This window comes from Molothrus aeneus, chromosome 4, assembly GCF_037042795.1.
Source record: "Molothrus aeneus isolate 106 chromosome 4, BPBGC_Maene_1.0, whole genome shotgun sequence".
In the NCBI taxonomy this organism is placed as follows: domain Eukaryota; kingdom Metazoa; phylum Chordata; class Aves; order Passeriformes; family Icteridae; genus Molothrus; species Molothrus aeneus.
The window spans coordinates 44,403,056-44,418,913 of NC_089649.1; the positions used below are offsets into that span (position 1 = coordinate 44,403,056).

Sequence of the window (15,858 nt, forward strand, 5' to 3'; positions counted from 1 at the left end):
CTTTCTTCTACAAGGACTTCAGAAAGTAGTACTGTGTTTCACTGCTTCACATGAAATTAATGAAAGCCCACTTTGGTTTTGAAGTCAACTCTTCCAAGTTTTTTTTCTCCAAATATCAATCTGCTTTAGGACACTAACAGTAATTATTAAACACAATCAAAAATATATACAGCACTTGATATGGATTACAATAGCAATATGATCCAGTCAATTTAATGGACAACTTACTATCAGACCAGAAAGTGAAGGGTCCAAAGCAAAGCATGAGAACTAATAAAAATCCTACTTCATATTAAAGAAAATTCACATTTTCTCTTCTTGCCAGAAATGACAAATTGTAACACAGAAATGTTCATATGATACAACTATTTAATTACTAAAATTTGGATTCAAGTTCGAACTGTTGATTTTTCCTTTTTTCTTTTCAAGATATGCAAAAACATCCTTTTCCTTGTTTTTTCTTATGATACATTTCAATAAAGAGATTCTACAAGCAATTTTAAAAAGGTAGAAAAGTAGGCAGTGGAGAAAGTTTTGAAGGTATCACAATTAATTGAGTGTAAGCTTCACTTTTAAAAATTAGAAAATGTGTACATTACAGCCATTGCACCTATTTTAATGTATGATTCAGAGTACCATGTCTCTTAATACTTTCTTCAAACTTTTCATCATGTCTCATGGTCATTATGAGAGAAATCTGCATCTACTCTCACATTATTTCACTGTCAATTGATTGCTAATGATTATTCATAAATTCTTTGCCACGTCTGACATTGACTCTCGATAGGTTTATTTAATTATGCCATCCATTCATTGGTCAATTTATTGTCACAATTTCCTAGCAAATTCTGTTTCTCAGAAGGCAAAAACACACACATAAATATGACAGAACCACTAAGTTCAGCATTCTTCCTTGTGCCTAGTACCTTTAACCTCTCTCAGCCATCCACATGAGGTTCTGGCACCCTTGCCATTTACCCATACATTAAGAAACAGAACTATCACAGTTTCCTGAGCAGGAATTCCTTTAATCAGAATACTACCTTCCCAGTAAGTAGTTCATTAGAACAGAAAGGACAGAACATGGTGCTAAGTTAATTAATGGATTCAGTGGTACAACAGGAGGTAGACAATCTCTAGTGGCAGATAAAGCACTTAATCCTTTTAATGTAAAATAATTACTTTGCACTTTTAGATCTATTTTTGAGTAGTTTAAGGAAAAACTATTAATAGATACCAGCACATAATTATTTTCTAAATAAAAAAAAAGTGATTAGTGGGACTAAAGCAGAAGTTCATTGTGGAATATTAAATCATGACTGTAAAAGCAGTCAGAAAGCTTTAATGCAAAACCTAATGGTTTTAATATGTTAATATGTTATTGCTGTTTAAACACCAGTAGTCAGCATTATTTTCTATGTTGAATATTAAAGATTCAGTTACCTTATAGTGACTAACTCAATAAATCACATTGAGGAAACTGGAGGTGAAATTAATGTCTACATTAGAAAAATAAAAATATGATGTGCTTACCAAAATTACATCATTCTTATAAAAATATTCTCATACTATAATGAAGTCTATATTTTTACCTTTTGAAACTAGCTTCTAAAATCCACATGAAATTAAATTTATACTTCTATACATTTTTCATTCTTAGAAAAAGTTGCTATAGTTCTAATGATGGAAACCAGCTAAAAGTGTCTCTCTAAGCCCCTTTTAAAGCACGCTTTTTAATTTTTTGTAGAGTCAAGATTTAGTGTAAAGACTTGAGTAAAGATGTATCTCCTGCATAACATTTTTACTATCAAAACAGTTCATTAGATTCAGGAAAAGTTCCATTTTCACTTGGGAGAAGTACAGACATCAAATTACTTTTGAAAACAAAGCTGCTGTATCAGCTAATGAACTTGTAATTTTCTCCCTCACAGCCAAGCAAGCATGAGTTCTGCATGACAGCACAATGCATTCATTGCTCAGAAAAACTGATATTGCTATAACTGAACAGCTTCAGCTAGATTTTTTAATCGCTTAAGACACATGCCAATAGACTAATACACTAACACAACCATAACTAGATCACTTTAATATGATGGGACAAAAAAATGAAATGAAAGATTAAATTTCTATTTCCTATGATTCTACATGTCATCTGAATGTGCAATATACACTTGCATTTACAACCTATCTAACATTGTGCACTTGAGTGTCTTGTAAAATGAGCATCATACCTGTCCTAACTTTATGAAGGGGATAAGGAGGGAAATATTCAGTTCTTACACAGGTGGGACCATTTTCATCAGTACTGTGCCCTACAGGTGGCTAAAGCTCCAATACTAACATAACAGAATTCTAGACTGGGGTGACTTCATTGCTTCCTGGTGTAGCTCATTTGCTAATATGTTTTCTACAGTATAAAAAATTTTGCACTAAAATTCATTAGCTTTAGTGCCTCCCCTCTCATTTATCATTTTATTAAAACAAAGTCAAATAATGTGGCATTTGACCACCTATAAATCTATATAATCTATAAATCATTATAATTTTGTGCTATACACTCTTTTGCTTGGTATCTGTAGAAGTAATGAGGTACTTAGATTAATCCACATAGAGCAGTTAATCAAGGAATTTGGATCTACAGCAAACAGAAATGGAAACCAGAGTGGGCAATTCTAAAGTTGAACAAGCTTCTCCTGTCTGCCACCAGGTACTTACAACACATACTTAAATTTTGTGTAATCTCCCCCTGCTTGGATAATACTTTCTTGTAATATCCAAATGGCCTGGCAAACTGAAAGAAAAATGCAGATTTGAGAACCTTGATGTTCCCACCAAGACCACTATTACCTTTAAATATTTCAGGGCTGGCTCTTTGAGAACTGGGCATAGTGCACTCTATACTTAGTTCCTTCAGCCACCTCCACTGTCACACAAAGTTACAGCTGAGAAGGTGACAGCTGCTTAAACAGAGAAAGCAAGTGTACAGAGGTTATCCTGAGAAGCCTTCACTACTTTAAAGTAACCTTGATTTCTTTCACTGCCCTCCCAACTGGTTTGGCAGGCAGTACTCATGTCCAGATGGTGGACAAGTAAACCTACTTGAACAGATTGTATTACAATGTTTTACACTGAACAGTTATTGGATTAAATGTATAAATAGCTGTGGGAACCCAGGACTTTCCTCTTTCAAATGATCATCATTCAGCTAGAAAATTATCTTCCTCTTGCCACTCCTCTGTGCCCAGTGAATTCTGCAACATTGTCCAAACCTCTGTGTCAGTGTAAGAGGACAGTTCAGAGGGGGAAAACAACTGATATACTTCAGAGCAGGAACTCTTTGAATTAACACAATAATGAAGATCACCTTAAGAGGATCCAAGCACCCAAAGGAACAGACAGACAAGCATTCAGGCTACTTTATGTGAAGCAGCATAAAATTTCCCAGAAATCAAATTAATATCAACTGCTCCCACTGCATCAGTTTCCCAGACATGCTTTAACCGTAATTCTACTGTGGAAGAGGCTGAGATGTCACATTTAATTGAAATTTAACTCCTATTGTGAATGTTACAAGTTCATAGCACACAATGACTTAAGAAAGCTTAGTTTCTGTGCACAGAATGGGCTAAAATACAACATGTCAAATCAGATGAGGACTGTCCTTCTCTATGCACTAAAGTAAAACCTCAGGTTATTATTACTTTTAAAGAAATTGCATTATGTTAGCAGCCTCACAAACCAATATACAGTTACATTAGGGCATTTTAGTTCAGAGTTTTACTCTGAAAGCTACATAGTCCATGAAGTTTGGTTAAAGCACTTTGATCCTTATAGCACCTAGAGTTACAGGACAAAAACCCACAGATGTCAACACCAAGGCAAATGCTATTTCATCTAGACCATCATCAAGATGCTAGTGTAAATCTAGTGTAAATATATGTGTGTGCATATACAGGCCCAGAGCCCCACATCTCCACTGACTGATTTATTCAGCTTACAGGAAACAAAAAAATGAAAAAGCTTACAATGCATTCAAAGGGGAAAATGATTAGCAATGCCCCTGACAGACTACAGGAAGAAATGTTCAGATCCCTTGAAGTTGCAAAGTAGAGCTTAAGGAGTAACTAGGAAATTAGGTGAAAGAATGCAGAAGTAGACAGTAGATTGTAAATGTAGCTGGAACCAGTGGATAAACAGATAAGGAGGAACCTAAATGGTTTTGTGGCAGTCATGTAACAAAAAAAAGAGTGCATGCCCTAAGAGAAGTTCAAGACAAGGTCCCTTAAAATTTTGGGGCTCTCAGTGAATATGACCACCTTTAGATGATTCTCTAAGACCTTTAAAAAACTTCCAGTAAGGGGCAAAGACATGTAAATTCATTCTAGGAGAAGTGATGTTTATGTATTAGCTTGGAAGTATGTTGTAGTGACTATGTACAGTCACAAAGGAATAAATACCCCGTTGTAAAATTTCATGATACACATTCAATAAGATGAAAAATACTGTGAATGTGTGCAGCACTAATAATAATACAGAATGCCTAATTTCTAATACTTCAAATTGTGACAGAACAATTATTCTCTGGCTGATTTCAGTATCACCCCAATAATATCTAGAGTCTGTCCAGCAGATATCAATAACTTTATCTTTTCTTCTAAACAAATTGCCCACTAAAGAAGTTAGTGCACTGCTAACAACTAACTTATTTCAAGATTTGAAAAAAATTTAGACAAGAGCTTCTATTCATACCTAGCTTAGAAAAAAAACTATGTCACAACACAAGAAAAATATTTAGGCAATAACTTCAGCATTAATGCACCATTTGTGTCCTTTTCATAACAATTCCTATCTCATCTACTCAATGTGCTGTCATATTGTCACTAACTGAATCCAGCAGCTGTGGACAAGGAAGAGGCGTAACAGTCGTACATCTTCAATTTTGGACTGAGCTTCCTGGGACTGGCATTCTTGATATTCCTATGAAATTACTGCCATTCATTTTCCATTTCAGTTGAAGATTTAGTAGAAATCAGGCATAGAACAGAAAAATGGGAAAAGTATCCACTGAAATGTTTTAGAGCTGAGCCATCAGATATCAAGAGCACAAATCATGGCTAAAATATTTAGAAGTGTGATGAAAAACTAATATAGAATTCAGATAACTTTACAGTACTAGTTTCTACACTCTTAACAGATTTCAGAAGTATTTAAAGACACTTCTTTAGTTCTGAATACATTTGATCATTAATCATTGGCTTTATAGTTTTTATTTTCCTATACACATTTTTTCTATCCTTCAGCTCAATGATAAAAAAAAAATCCTACTTTATCAAAGAAATTAACTTCAGCAAGTTCCATTTATTTTCCAAAACACAGGAAAAACAGAAAACAATGTTCAGGAAACATGTGATGGTATTTCCATTTAAGTCACAAGAATGTGTAATGTTACACCAGACAAAAGATTTGTACATAAGGCTAACTTGCTTTTCACTGACTAGATCTGAGGATAGAAGCTAACCAAGTTCATCAACCACAGGCATCTGCAACACAGTAATTTTACTTCACATCCAACTTTTAAGTTGCACAGACATTGCAGTAATGGAGGAGAAAATGCTCAACAATCTCTCGGCCTCTGAACATGCCCTACACTTTAACATGCCAGACTTGGCAATGAGATAAGTTATAGCCCCACTTTAGAGTCAGATAAAGAAGGTGGCAAGTGCATTAGTTTCCCCAGGCATCACCTGAAAATACCCGATAACTGAAGACATCCTGGTAAAAGTTATCACACAGGATTCACTTGAAAACAAAAACCACTTATTGCTGCATGAGTTTGTGCACTCTTTTAAATTTCAGTGTTTGACTCAAGCAGGGTGAAGATGATACTGAATACGCTTCTCCCATGTGGAAGTATTCAGGTCCCACATCTCAAAATCCCTGAAACCTGTCCTATAAAACATGATCAACAGGTACGCTTATACCATCTCACATGACCTGAACAGAAACCAGAATATACCACCTTAACCACCTCACCTTCAGTACATCACCATGTGATGAAAGAAAAAGAAGGCACTACTCTAATCAAGTTATATTATTATTTTGATTTTTTTTAGTTGTTGTTATTGTTAAGGACCATGTACGTAATCCTCACTGAAGAATCAGTATAGTCATCATCAATACTGTCTCCTCCTGCAGCTGAAGAGTACACAATACTTTACCAGCACATATTCTGAATAGTACAGCTTTTACAGTCTTGACTTTAGCATCCAAATTCTGGAGAATTATAAGATTTCAGAAACATCCTTTTGCATTTTGTATTCCCTAGCTCAAGATCACTGACTACAAAGAGTGCTGGTACTGTGACCTATGATGAGGTGCTCTACTGTTAATTAAATTGCTCTACAATTCCCTCACCTAATTGCAGCCTGAATTCCTCTCCTTGGAAAGACACCTAAACATATGTAGGTACAGCAATTTACTCCTTCACTGTATGTAGCCCTAGCCCTCTAACTCCTAGGGTATCTAGAAGAGCATTACCTAGGTCAGTCAAACCAGACACAGGTATTCTATTCATATTCAAATACCTTCTTTATCTTTCTAGATAACCTTGAAAAAAACAAAGTAGAGAAAGGAACTGTGTCTCAAAAAAATCTGTCTGCTCAGCTTTCTCACTCCCTACATTAATTTCCTGTGCAGAATCTGAATCTCCAGCTATGTCTTTTATAGAAAGACAAAGATTCACACTAAAATACTTTAATAGGATTAAAAAGAAAAATAATTTTATGTTTCATATTTTTTGTGTATCAGTATCCCAGTGAATCTAGTAATTATGGGTCAAATGGAATTTGTATTTCACTGCAGTTTATTACCAAAAATACAAGAGGGCATATGTACATAAGTAAGAGGAGTAAAAAGAACAAAATGTTTTAAGTAACAATTTGAATCACTGAAGCAAACAAAGACAAAGCAGATACAATTACCAAGGAAAGTTTAAGCAGTAACAATCAAAAAATACCTCTCCTACTTTATTGTTAAAATGACCATATTCCTCAGCATAGTGCAGAAAACCACTGCAATATAACAAGTCATTATACTAAACAGAATCTTGCATGACAGCAAAGTTTTGAGTTAAAGGCTCAACTTTAGATTCAGAATGCAACTGACCACTGACAAGATCTGAGAAAAAAAATGTGTGAAAAAGCCTGAATGTGTAAGCATGACCTGAAAATAGGAAAATAGAAAGGGAATTAGCTTATTAATTAACTGGATAACTGTCAATTATTTCTCATGAAAAACAGGCTAAGTATCAAAAGACTTCACAAAACAATCAAGATGGCAAAAATGCCTAGTACAAATTATTTAAAAAGCCCCAGAAATTAACCTTAAACTATAAATGGGAATTTTACAGTATTATCTAAACTTTTGCTTGACAAGCTCAAAAATCTACATTGAGGAGATATTTACATGGCTCAGACATGAATATATATACAGTGAAATCTCAAAAAGCTAAACAGAAATGTCAATATCCAAGATTCAGTAGACTGGCATAATTGGCCTTTTTAAGGCAATTGCTTAACAAAAGCAGTTGAACATGCTATTTTTTTTAATAGTAGAGAAGACACTAATAGTGATTTGAAACTATGAAAAAGCCAATGTAAATGCAGAGTAGAAAATGGTTTCTATCCTTCAAGCAGCAGATGCTACAGACTATAACCTTGAGCAGCTCTGTGAGCTCAAAATGTCATTCCAGAGGGACTGCATAACTCTAATTACCACTTCTGTTATGAACTTGATACACAAAATGTTCTATGCAACACAGCCAAACTCTGCTAAGCTTAATGACCAGTTCCTCTGAAATTCAAAAATTAGTTGCTTTAGATTCAGCAGCAAAGGATAAGAAAAATTAATGGAATGGCATAGTTAGGCTAAGGACTGCAATTCCTTAAAAACAGATTATCAACGTGGGGTATTCCAGAATGGTATTATCAGATACACTCATCAAAAGAAGTAAAATCCTAATAGCAAATCCTATTAGGTGGGAGAATAGTCTGTCCAGAGAAATGCTGGTCCTGCCACTACTTTAGCACTCAGGAAGAAGAGTGTTTTCATGAAGAAGCCTGCAATAGCAAGGGTACAAATCTTTTGCTACTCTATTTAGTAGATTTATTAGAGCAAGAGAACGAGGCCTAAACCAAATACCAGGTAAAGGTCTTTCTTTAGTTCTGACCAGTATCTTAGCCAATAAAATGTGACCTTGAAAACACTTCTAAAAATCAAGAGAATAAATCTGAAGACCCAAACCAATATCCAAAAAACCCAGTGCTTTCCACCCAGTGCTTAGAATTAAAAATTCTAATTTCACTAACTGATTTTTCCAGAGCATGTAGAATTCAAGCAGATACAATCTGTATTTTCCATGTGGTTGCACAGGATGTGCTGTATAAATGGTTATAGAACAGAACAGGGGAAAAGATCAATTATGTCACTGATCTGTCTTATGACAGCAAAGATGCTAAACACAGACATGTGGGACAAAAGGTTTCAGTAACCCAATCACAAAATGCTATCAGGCCACTATAAGCATCCTTTACTTCACTTATTGTATGCAGTCACTGAAGTTTTCTACACAGATTGGTCAAAGCCAGAACTGCTAGTCAATTTTGCCAAATATTTGCAAAATTTTAATTAATAAAGGAGAGAGGGTTACAGATGTTTTATGGGGTTGTAAAAAAAAAGCAGAAAAAAGGAACTCTTGCAAATATTTTTTTTTCCTCTATGCTGTCCCCATGCTTTTTAGGACAAGAGTAGAGAAAAACATTTAGAATTGCATTTAATGAATTTTATATTTTCAGGCATGGGTTAGAAATGTTATTTCACTTCAAACTGAGAACGCTTATTTTAAAGCTTTTGGCATTGTTTTAAAAAAGCCTCTCTCTACTGTAACAATAGTTAAAATGTCTACTTACATAAATGCATACAAAATCTCCACTTCAACTACATCTTTAAAATGATTTGAAGGCAAATGTACAGTGAGGCCTGAGTTTCCCTCCACAGATCCAAGCTTTGCCACATCTCAATTTTTAATAAAGTTTTTAAAGAGAAGTCTGTAATTGGTGTAACTGCCAAACACTTTCATGCATCCTGTGTCAAAAGCAAAATCATGCAGTGCTCCACAGTCTGGAGACCAAACCCAAAATTTTCACAATTACAAGATGAAGAAGACTTTATATTCAAGTTTAATTTTAAACAGAATTCCAGTAGACCAAGAGGAGAAACTTAGGTTTTAATTATCACTGTTATTTAAATAGTATCAGGGATCTTGAAAAATGGAGAATTTATTTTTTAAACTAGATGTGAAATTGAATATATGCTAAACACTTCCCATTCCTCACAAACCTTTTTTTCCTCCTTTCCTTTTCTCTGCTCATTCTACCATGTTTCCTAATATTCCTTTCAATTAAATATACATGCAGAACACTGAACAGAAGAAAAGAATGTTACAGATCATTGAAAACAGCACCAAGAAATAAAGTAAGAAACTAAGCAGTATTCTTTCAATTTTGGGGCTAGATCAAGGACAGCAGGTTTTCCTGGCTCTAGGGGGTGAGAATTGCTACCTTTATGGTAAACCATTGCCAGAAATTAGATGGGAAAAACACTTTAAAGTGGAAGACGCCATTCTGGCTGCAACATAGTAATAATCAATAACTGCAAATAAACACAATAGGCTCACTATGAAAAGGAAAACAAAAACTCATGGTGCAGAAACAAGGGGATAGTGCCAATCTATCCCAGCTAATTTCATATAAAACAGGAAAGTATGATCTGGACTGAAGATTCTCTCAGAAAAATTATCATATTTAATACTTTAAGCCTTAAAAAACCATACAGTTGCTTCTATTTAATTTAAAAAATAACAACCAAACAAACAATAACCTGTTCCTTATGGTCATGATGAGGACAAGAATTAACAGGGTCAAAAATGTAGGCCATGAACATCCAGAAATTTAGGTTAGATCTTTAGGGGAAAAGAAAAAGCCAGAAGTTGTAGAGTCACCACCACTAAAGGCTTCTGTGGGCACATCACACACATATTTGTCAAGAATAATAAAAGTATGGCTGAGCTTTGGGATAAACTATCAATTAGATAGTCCTTCCAACTCTACCTCCAACAATTTCTCACAACTGTCATAACTTCTACACTCAGCTGGGGAAAATAGACAGGGAGAAAAAGGTAAAGAACTTATAAATATGGTTTGAACTTATAAATATGGTTTAAGGTCTTTACCTGAAAAAAGGTAAAGAACATTATAAATATGTGAATCTTAAAATCCTTTAAAAATAATCAGGGCAAACTAAGATACCACAAAGCCTTGCCTTACAGAAGAGTAAAATTACTACAATATTTTTATATGTCCTCAGCATCATTTTACTAGACTCAAGCTCAACAAAATACTTCCACCTGAAGAAAGCTTGATAAGCTAAACAGATACCTTCCCTGTGTCAGGTTTAACAGTAATGACAAACTACATGCAGAAAAAGTTACTCCAATTGCCTATCAGTGGTTTAACTAAGCTTCTGAGGCACCCACCTGAAAGCTCAAAAATAAACATTATCCTCTATGAGAAATGCTTTTAATATTGCAAACTCAATGTTCTCTCTATGTGTTTCAGTCACAAGAAAATCTACAATAGAAAGCCAAGCCGTATATTTCAAAGTTAATGAATCTGATTCCTTTAATTTTTCTAATAGTTTAACCCACCTCTAATTTGTATAAGATATATAAAAAGCATAGCAAGGACTGGGAACAGAAAATGCATGTACATTAATACAATTATATTATCTCAAATGTGTGGAAAGAGTTAATTATTATTTCTTTTATTATGCATACAGTTTCCAAGAGAACAGCCCTACTCCAGTGTCTTGTTGATACTTCACAATCAAGAACTTTTATTTACTTCACTTTAAATAAAGGTACTCTTCAGCACCCAAATTAAAATCATAAAAAGCAGGCTTTTCAAATCTAGTTAGCTTCTAAGTGTGAGCTATGGGGGAAAGTTGAGGTGCTGTTCTTCATCTCATTTTCAAATTAGACATTCCAATATTTTCTATTTATCTCCTCATCTTCATGAGGGCTGTCATGAATGTCCATAATATGGAAAAGGTACAGCATGATTAAAGCAAAACAACAAGAATGTTTGTGGGTTTATAAGTTCAAGAAGTCATTCTAAAAATAGCTTCCATGAAACCAGATGACTAATAATCTAATTCAAATCTATTTCCAAATAGCTCTTTAAACTCTTGCAGATTTAATCAAATTTAAAACAAACCTTAGCACTTCTCAGTAATTTGCCAGAGAAGACAGTTTCTTTAGTTACCATTAAGAACATTTTACTGTATAGGACTATGTGTTTCAACAGTTTAAGGACTTTCACGTTTTCTAAATATGGCTTTAATGTAGTATTTCACAATCAACACAGAAATTTATAACAATGTTTCCCAGTTTCCCTGGTTATTTTCTCTGCTAGCATCAAGTCCTTCAGAAATATCTAATATCTTACTTTGGTCCTCTCCTTCCTGCAAAGGCATCTCCACCTCTTCCATGCTCATACAACTGATCCAGACACCTCCAATCATTCAGACTTTATGCATACTTTGCTATACAGTCAACACTTAAAAAGATAAACTAATAAAAAAAATAAAATCATTGTCTTCACCAAGAATACTTTCCTCCTTCTTTAAGATTTAACTCTAACATCTCAAGTTCTTGTAATTTTGAAGTACTTTTCAAGTAATCAATTTTTTTTTTTTTTATTTTGATTGGGAAAGCAGTTTCTTCTTTCTAGTCCCTTACCTCTCTTTATGGACAACCATGTCAACAAACACACACACAAAGCACAGAGAAAGCAGGAAACTGAGATGTGAGATGATTTTATCTTGAGATACACCTTTTAATCCCACTACATTAGCTTTTCCCTTGCAGTGTTCACTTTGAAACAATTCAGGGTGTGTTCAACCATTTTTCCAACTTCCAAAAAAAAAACAACTGTGTCAATCTTACCAGTCTTCATATAGAAAATCTTAAGTTCACTTAACACATTTAACTTCCATCACCTTTACCTGTTACCACTGTGCTTCTGGACAGTGGTGTGAACAGCAGTGTCCCACAGCACAATATCCTGCACTCTTTCAATTCACATAATTTTCCTCAGAATAGTTTTAAAACGTTACTTCCAAATTACTTACTGTAAGTACAAGTTTCATTTTTCACATACAGATGTTTTCCTCATTATATACATTGGCTAAATTCTACAGCTTCTAATATGAAGATTATGGGGCAAGAAGAGTCAAGACTTTAGTTCTAACATATACAACACAGAACCGTACAGTGTATAAAACCCTGAAAAAAAAAAACAAGTTACACTTTATTTTAAGCTTGCATTTAAAGTGAAGCAAGAACTTACAATATTGTAATAGTTTCTGTAAAGATGCAGTCATAGATACTATGTCTATGTCTACATAAAGCCAAGAGTTTGTCTGTACGAGCAGTCCATCGTCTTAAAAGCAAAATATTAAACAGTAACGAAAAATGGCAGCAAAAAGATCCAGAAGACTGGGATGTGTTAGTTTAAATCAGCTAAAAAGGAAAACACTGAATAACAAGCTTTACAGAGGAGAAATACCTGCTTGAACTGTAGTACCAAATAGGTGGACAAACAAACAAGCATTTCTATCCTTTTATGTACCACCTCCACAGTCAGACTGGGAAACTTTCTAAAAAGTAGTTGTACATGTCCATTTTAATTTGCCATTATTTACTTGTTCGGAAAAGGATCTCACTTAAAAGATAGATTATTTTAGCTATCTTGGTAGCACAGCTGGCACTCCACATGAAAGTGTCAACAAAAGTTGCAGTGCCAGCACATCACAGCAAGAGAGAGTCAAGTGTCAAACATTAAACACATTTTATTAAGAAAACTTAATAAGTTAAAGTTTTGAAAAGAAGTTAATTATAGCAGCAGAAGGGCAACACATTTACTGCTTACTCATTCCAGAAAGAGTGGAAAAGACAATGAATATCTAGAATGAAGGTGTTCATTTTTCACAATGACGCCCAAGGGATTTATTTCAATGATCAGATTGCTTATCTTAGTTAAGACCAGAGTCGCACCATTATTTAAATACTTAAATAAGAATTTTACATACTAACTTTGGCCTTGTAAAATCATAGAATATTGCAAGTTGAAAGGGACATTGAGGGATAGAGTCCAACTCCCAACTTCACACAGAGCAATCTAAAAGTCAAACCATATGCACAAAAATGTTGTCCATATGTCTCCTGAACACCTACAGGTTTAGGGCAATGACCACTTCCCTCGTTGTGTGCCCAGCCACTCTCTCAGTTAGGATCTCTTCCCTAATATCACATCTGAACTCCCCCTGAAGTAGATTTAAGCCATTCCCTCCACTCCTGTCACTGGACACCAGTAGGAAGACATCCCTGTTGTTTTACGTCTTTGGCTTGTAAGCCTTAATAACCTACATAGTTCTTTAAAGAAAAAGAAAACAAGAAAAACCCAAAAATTTGGACCATCCTTCTCTTTGTCTGAGCTGCTAGTTCAGAGAAAGAATCAGCTGTAAAAACTCTACAGTTTGGTTAAAAGCTAACTCCTCCCATAAATGAAGTTATAGTGACACTGTAGAGACTTATGGGGTGGCCTAGCACCTAGCAGGCAAAAGCCGGGCCTGAAATCTAGGGCAACCTAGGAAGGGAAGCATAGGCAGATCTAGCAGCATTGAAATCTGGAAAAGGCAAGTATGTACACTACACATTTTTACACACTTCCCTATTTAAATACAGAAGTTGGTGAGGATAAGCTGTTGATATGAATCTGAATTAAAACTGCTCCGTCCTCCACATCTCTCTTACCCCGAGGACAGCTCGAAGTGGCACCATCACCTTCACCTGCACTCACACGCACACCTGCTGCCATCGCTTTGATGCTCGTTATTAACTCTGGGCATTTCGTTCCCTTGGCACCACAAACACGGGTTTAACTTCCACCTCCCGGGGGCTCCGCGCCCCGCCGGGCTGCCAGGCCCCCCTGGCCCCTCTGGCCCACCGCAGCCCAGCCCAGCGGAGCCCGGCGCAGGAGGGGGGCTTTGCTCAGCACCGGCCATTTCAAGGCCCAAGGCAGCGCAGGGCACGGGCCCGGGCACGGACAGTACGCTGGGCACCGCCATCCCGGCGCTGCTCCCTGCGCTGCCGGTGCCCTGGAAACGCCGCCGCCGGCCATCACCTCCCGAGCGGGGCAGGGCAGGGCAGGGGCACCGCCTGCCCGGCGCCTCCCGCCCCACCGGCGTCCTGCTCGGGGCTAGGGAGGGAGCGGGGCCGGAGGAGCGCGGGGGGCGCCGGGCAGACGGGGACACGGGGACTCTGGAGAGGGAGGCAGCGCGACAGGGCACACCCGGCCCGGCGCGATGGCGAAACAAGCGAACGTCTCTACCTCCTTCTTTTTCTGTCCTCCCCCGAGCTGTCCGCAGAGGAGGAGCAGGAGCAGCAGCAGCCGCAGGGGGCGGCAGCCCCCGGCCGGCAGGTGCGGCAGCGGCCGCGCTGCCCCGGCACCCAGCGCCATGTTCCGCCCCCGCCGGCGGCACCTGCCGCACCGCCACGCTGAGCCGGCCCGCGCCCGGCCAATCGCAGCGCCCCGCGGCGCGGCGCCGCCTGGGAAATGTAGTTCTGCGGGCACTGAGGGGCAGGCTCGGCTCGGCTCGGCGCGGGTGCCGCGGGCAGCGCTGCGGTTCCGCCCGCCCAGGGGCGGCTCCGCCGGGCCGGGGGAACTCTGCCCGCCCGGAGGGGTTCTGCCGGCCCGGAGGGGTTCTGCCAGCCCGGGGGAGCTCTGCCGGCCCGGGGGAGCTCTGCCGGCCCGGAGGGGTTCTGCCGGCCCGGAGGGGTTCTGCCGGCCCGGGGGAGCTCTGCCGGCCCGGGGGAGCTCTGCCCGCCCGGAGGGGTTCTGCCGGCCCGGAGGGGTTCTGCCCGCCCGGGCTTAGCTTCGCTTCTGCTCCCGGTTGCCCGCAGCACACCGTGCAATCCTGCATGGAGACTGTAAAACAAAACAAGACAAAACACGAAAAAAACATACCAAAAACCGACCCAAACTATAAAGACTTCTTTCTTACATGTTTATGTGCATACACTTTTCGGATTTCATTAGGCACGCACAAAGCCAGCTTTGCAGAAAATAATATTAATGCAATATGCTGATACAATTAATTCGAATTTAATTCCCAGAGCATTTACTGTGCAGGTCTAAATTGATATTCTGATTCACGATACAGTCCTCAAATCAGTGATTGTGCATTTCTTGAAAGTGCACACTGCAGTGCACAGGATAGGTAATGTTAAATTAATGAGCACATACTTCTCTTTTTTTTTTCCTAGAATTCCAAGTACACTCTGTGCTACATTAGTTACTTACACACAGCTGTGCTGAAGACTCAGAAAGCAGAACTATTCATTTCTTTGGACATCTTGCTGTATCACTAGAAAGTTTTGTGCATTTTATAATAGAACACCACAATGAAATAGAAAGCTGAGGCCCCAGGAACATATTTTAAAGTATCTCCTTTTTTTGGACAGAGAATTTTTAGGTGGTATTATCATAATATCAGATGCTAGTCTGATGACACATCAGGCATCTGAGCACCAAGCAGTTAAAACATTAAATAGGCCATTTTTCTCTCTTCACTTATATTTGCAACATGTCTTTCAGAAGTTCATGTATCCCTAGGAATAGTAGAATGTATTCAAATAATCTACCAAACAATAATTTCAATAGATATCAGACTATTTGGTGT

The 15,858-nt window shown here is 37.7% G+C and overlaps 1 protein-coding gene across 1 annotated transcript in view; it reads right to left on the reverse strand.

The window, feature by feature from the left end:
- Positions 1-14,671, reverse strand: part of TUSC3 (tumor suppressor candidate 3) — a 109,167-nt gene extending 94,496 nt beyond the window's left edge. Inside the window, exon 1 of the mRNA XM_066549089.1 lies at positions 14,508-14,671. Within this exon, the coding sequence (XP_066405186.1) occupies positions 14,508-14,636 (129 nt within the window). The 5' untranslated portion in view covers positions 14,637-14,671. The remainder of the gene's footprint in view (positions 1-14,507) is intronic.
- Between the last annotated feature and the right edge of the window lie 1,187 nt (positions 14,672-15,858).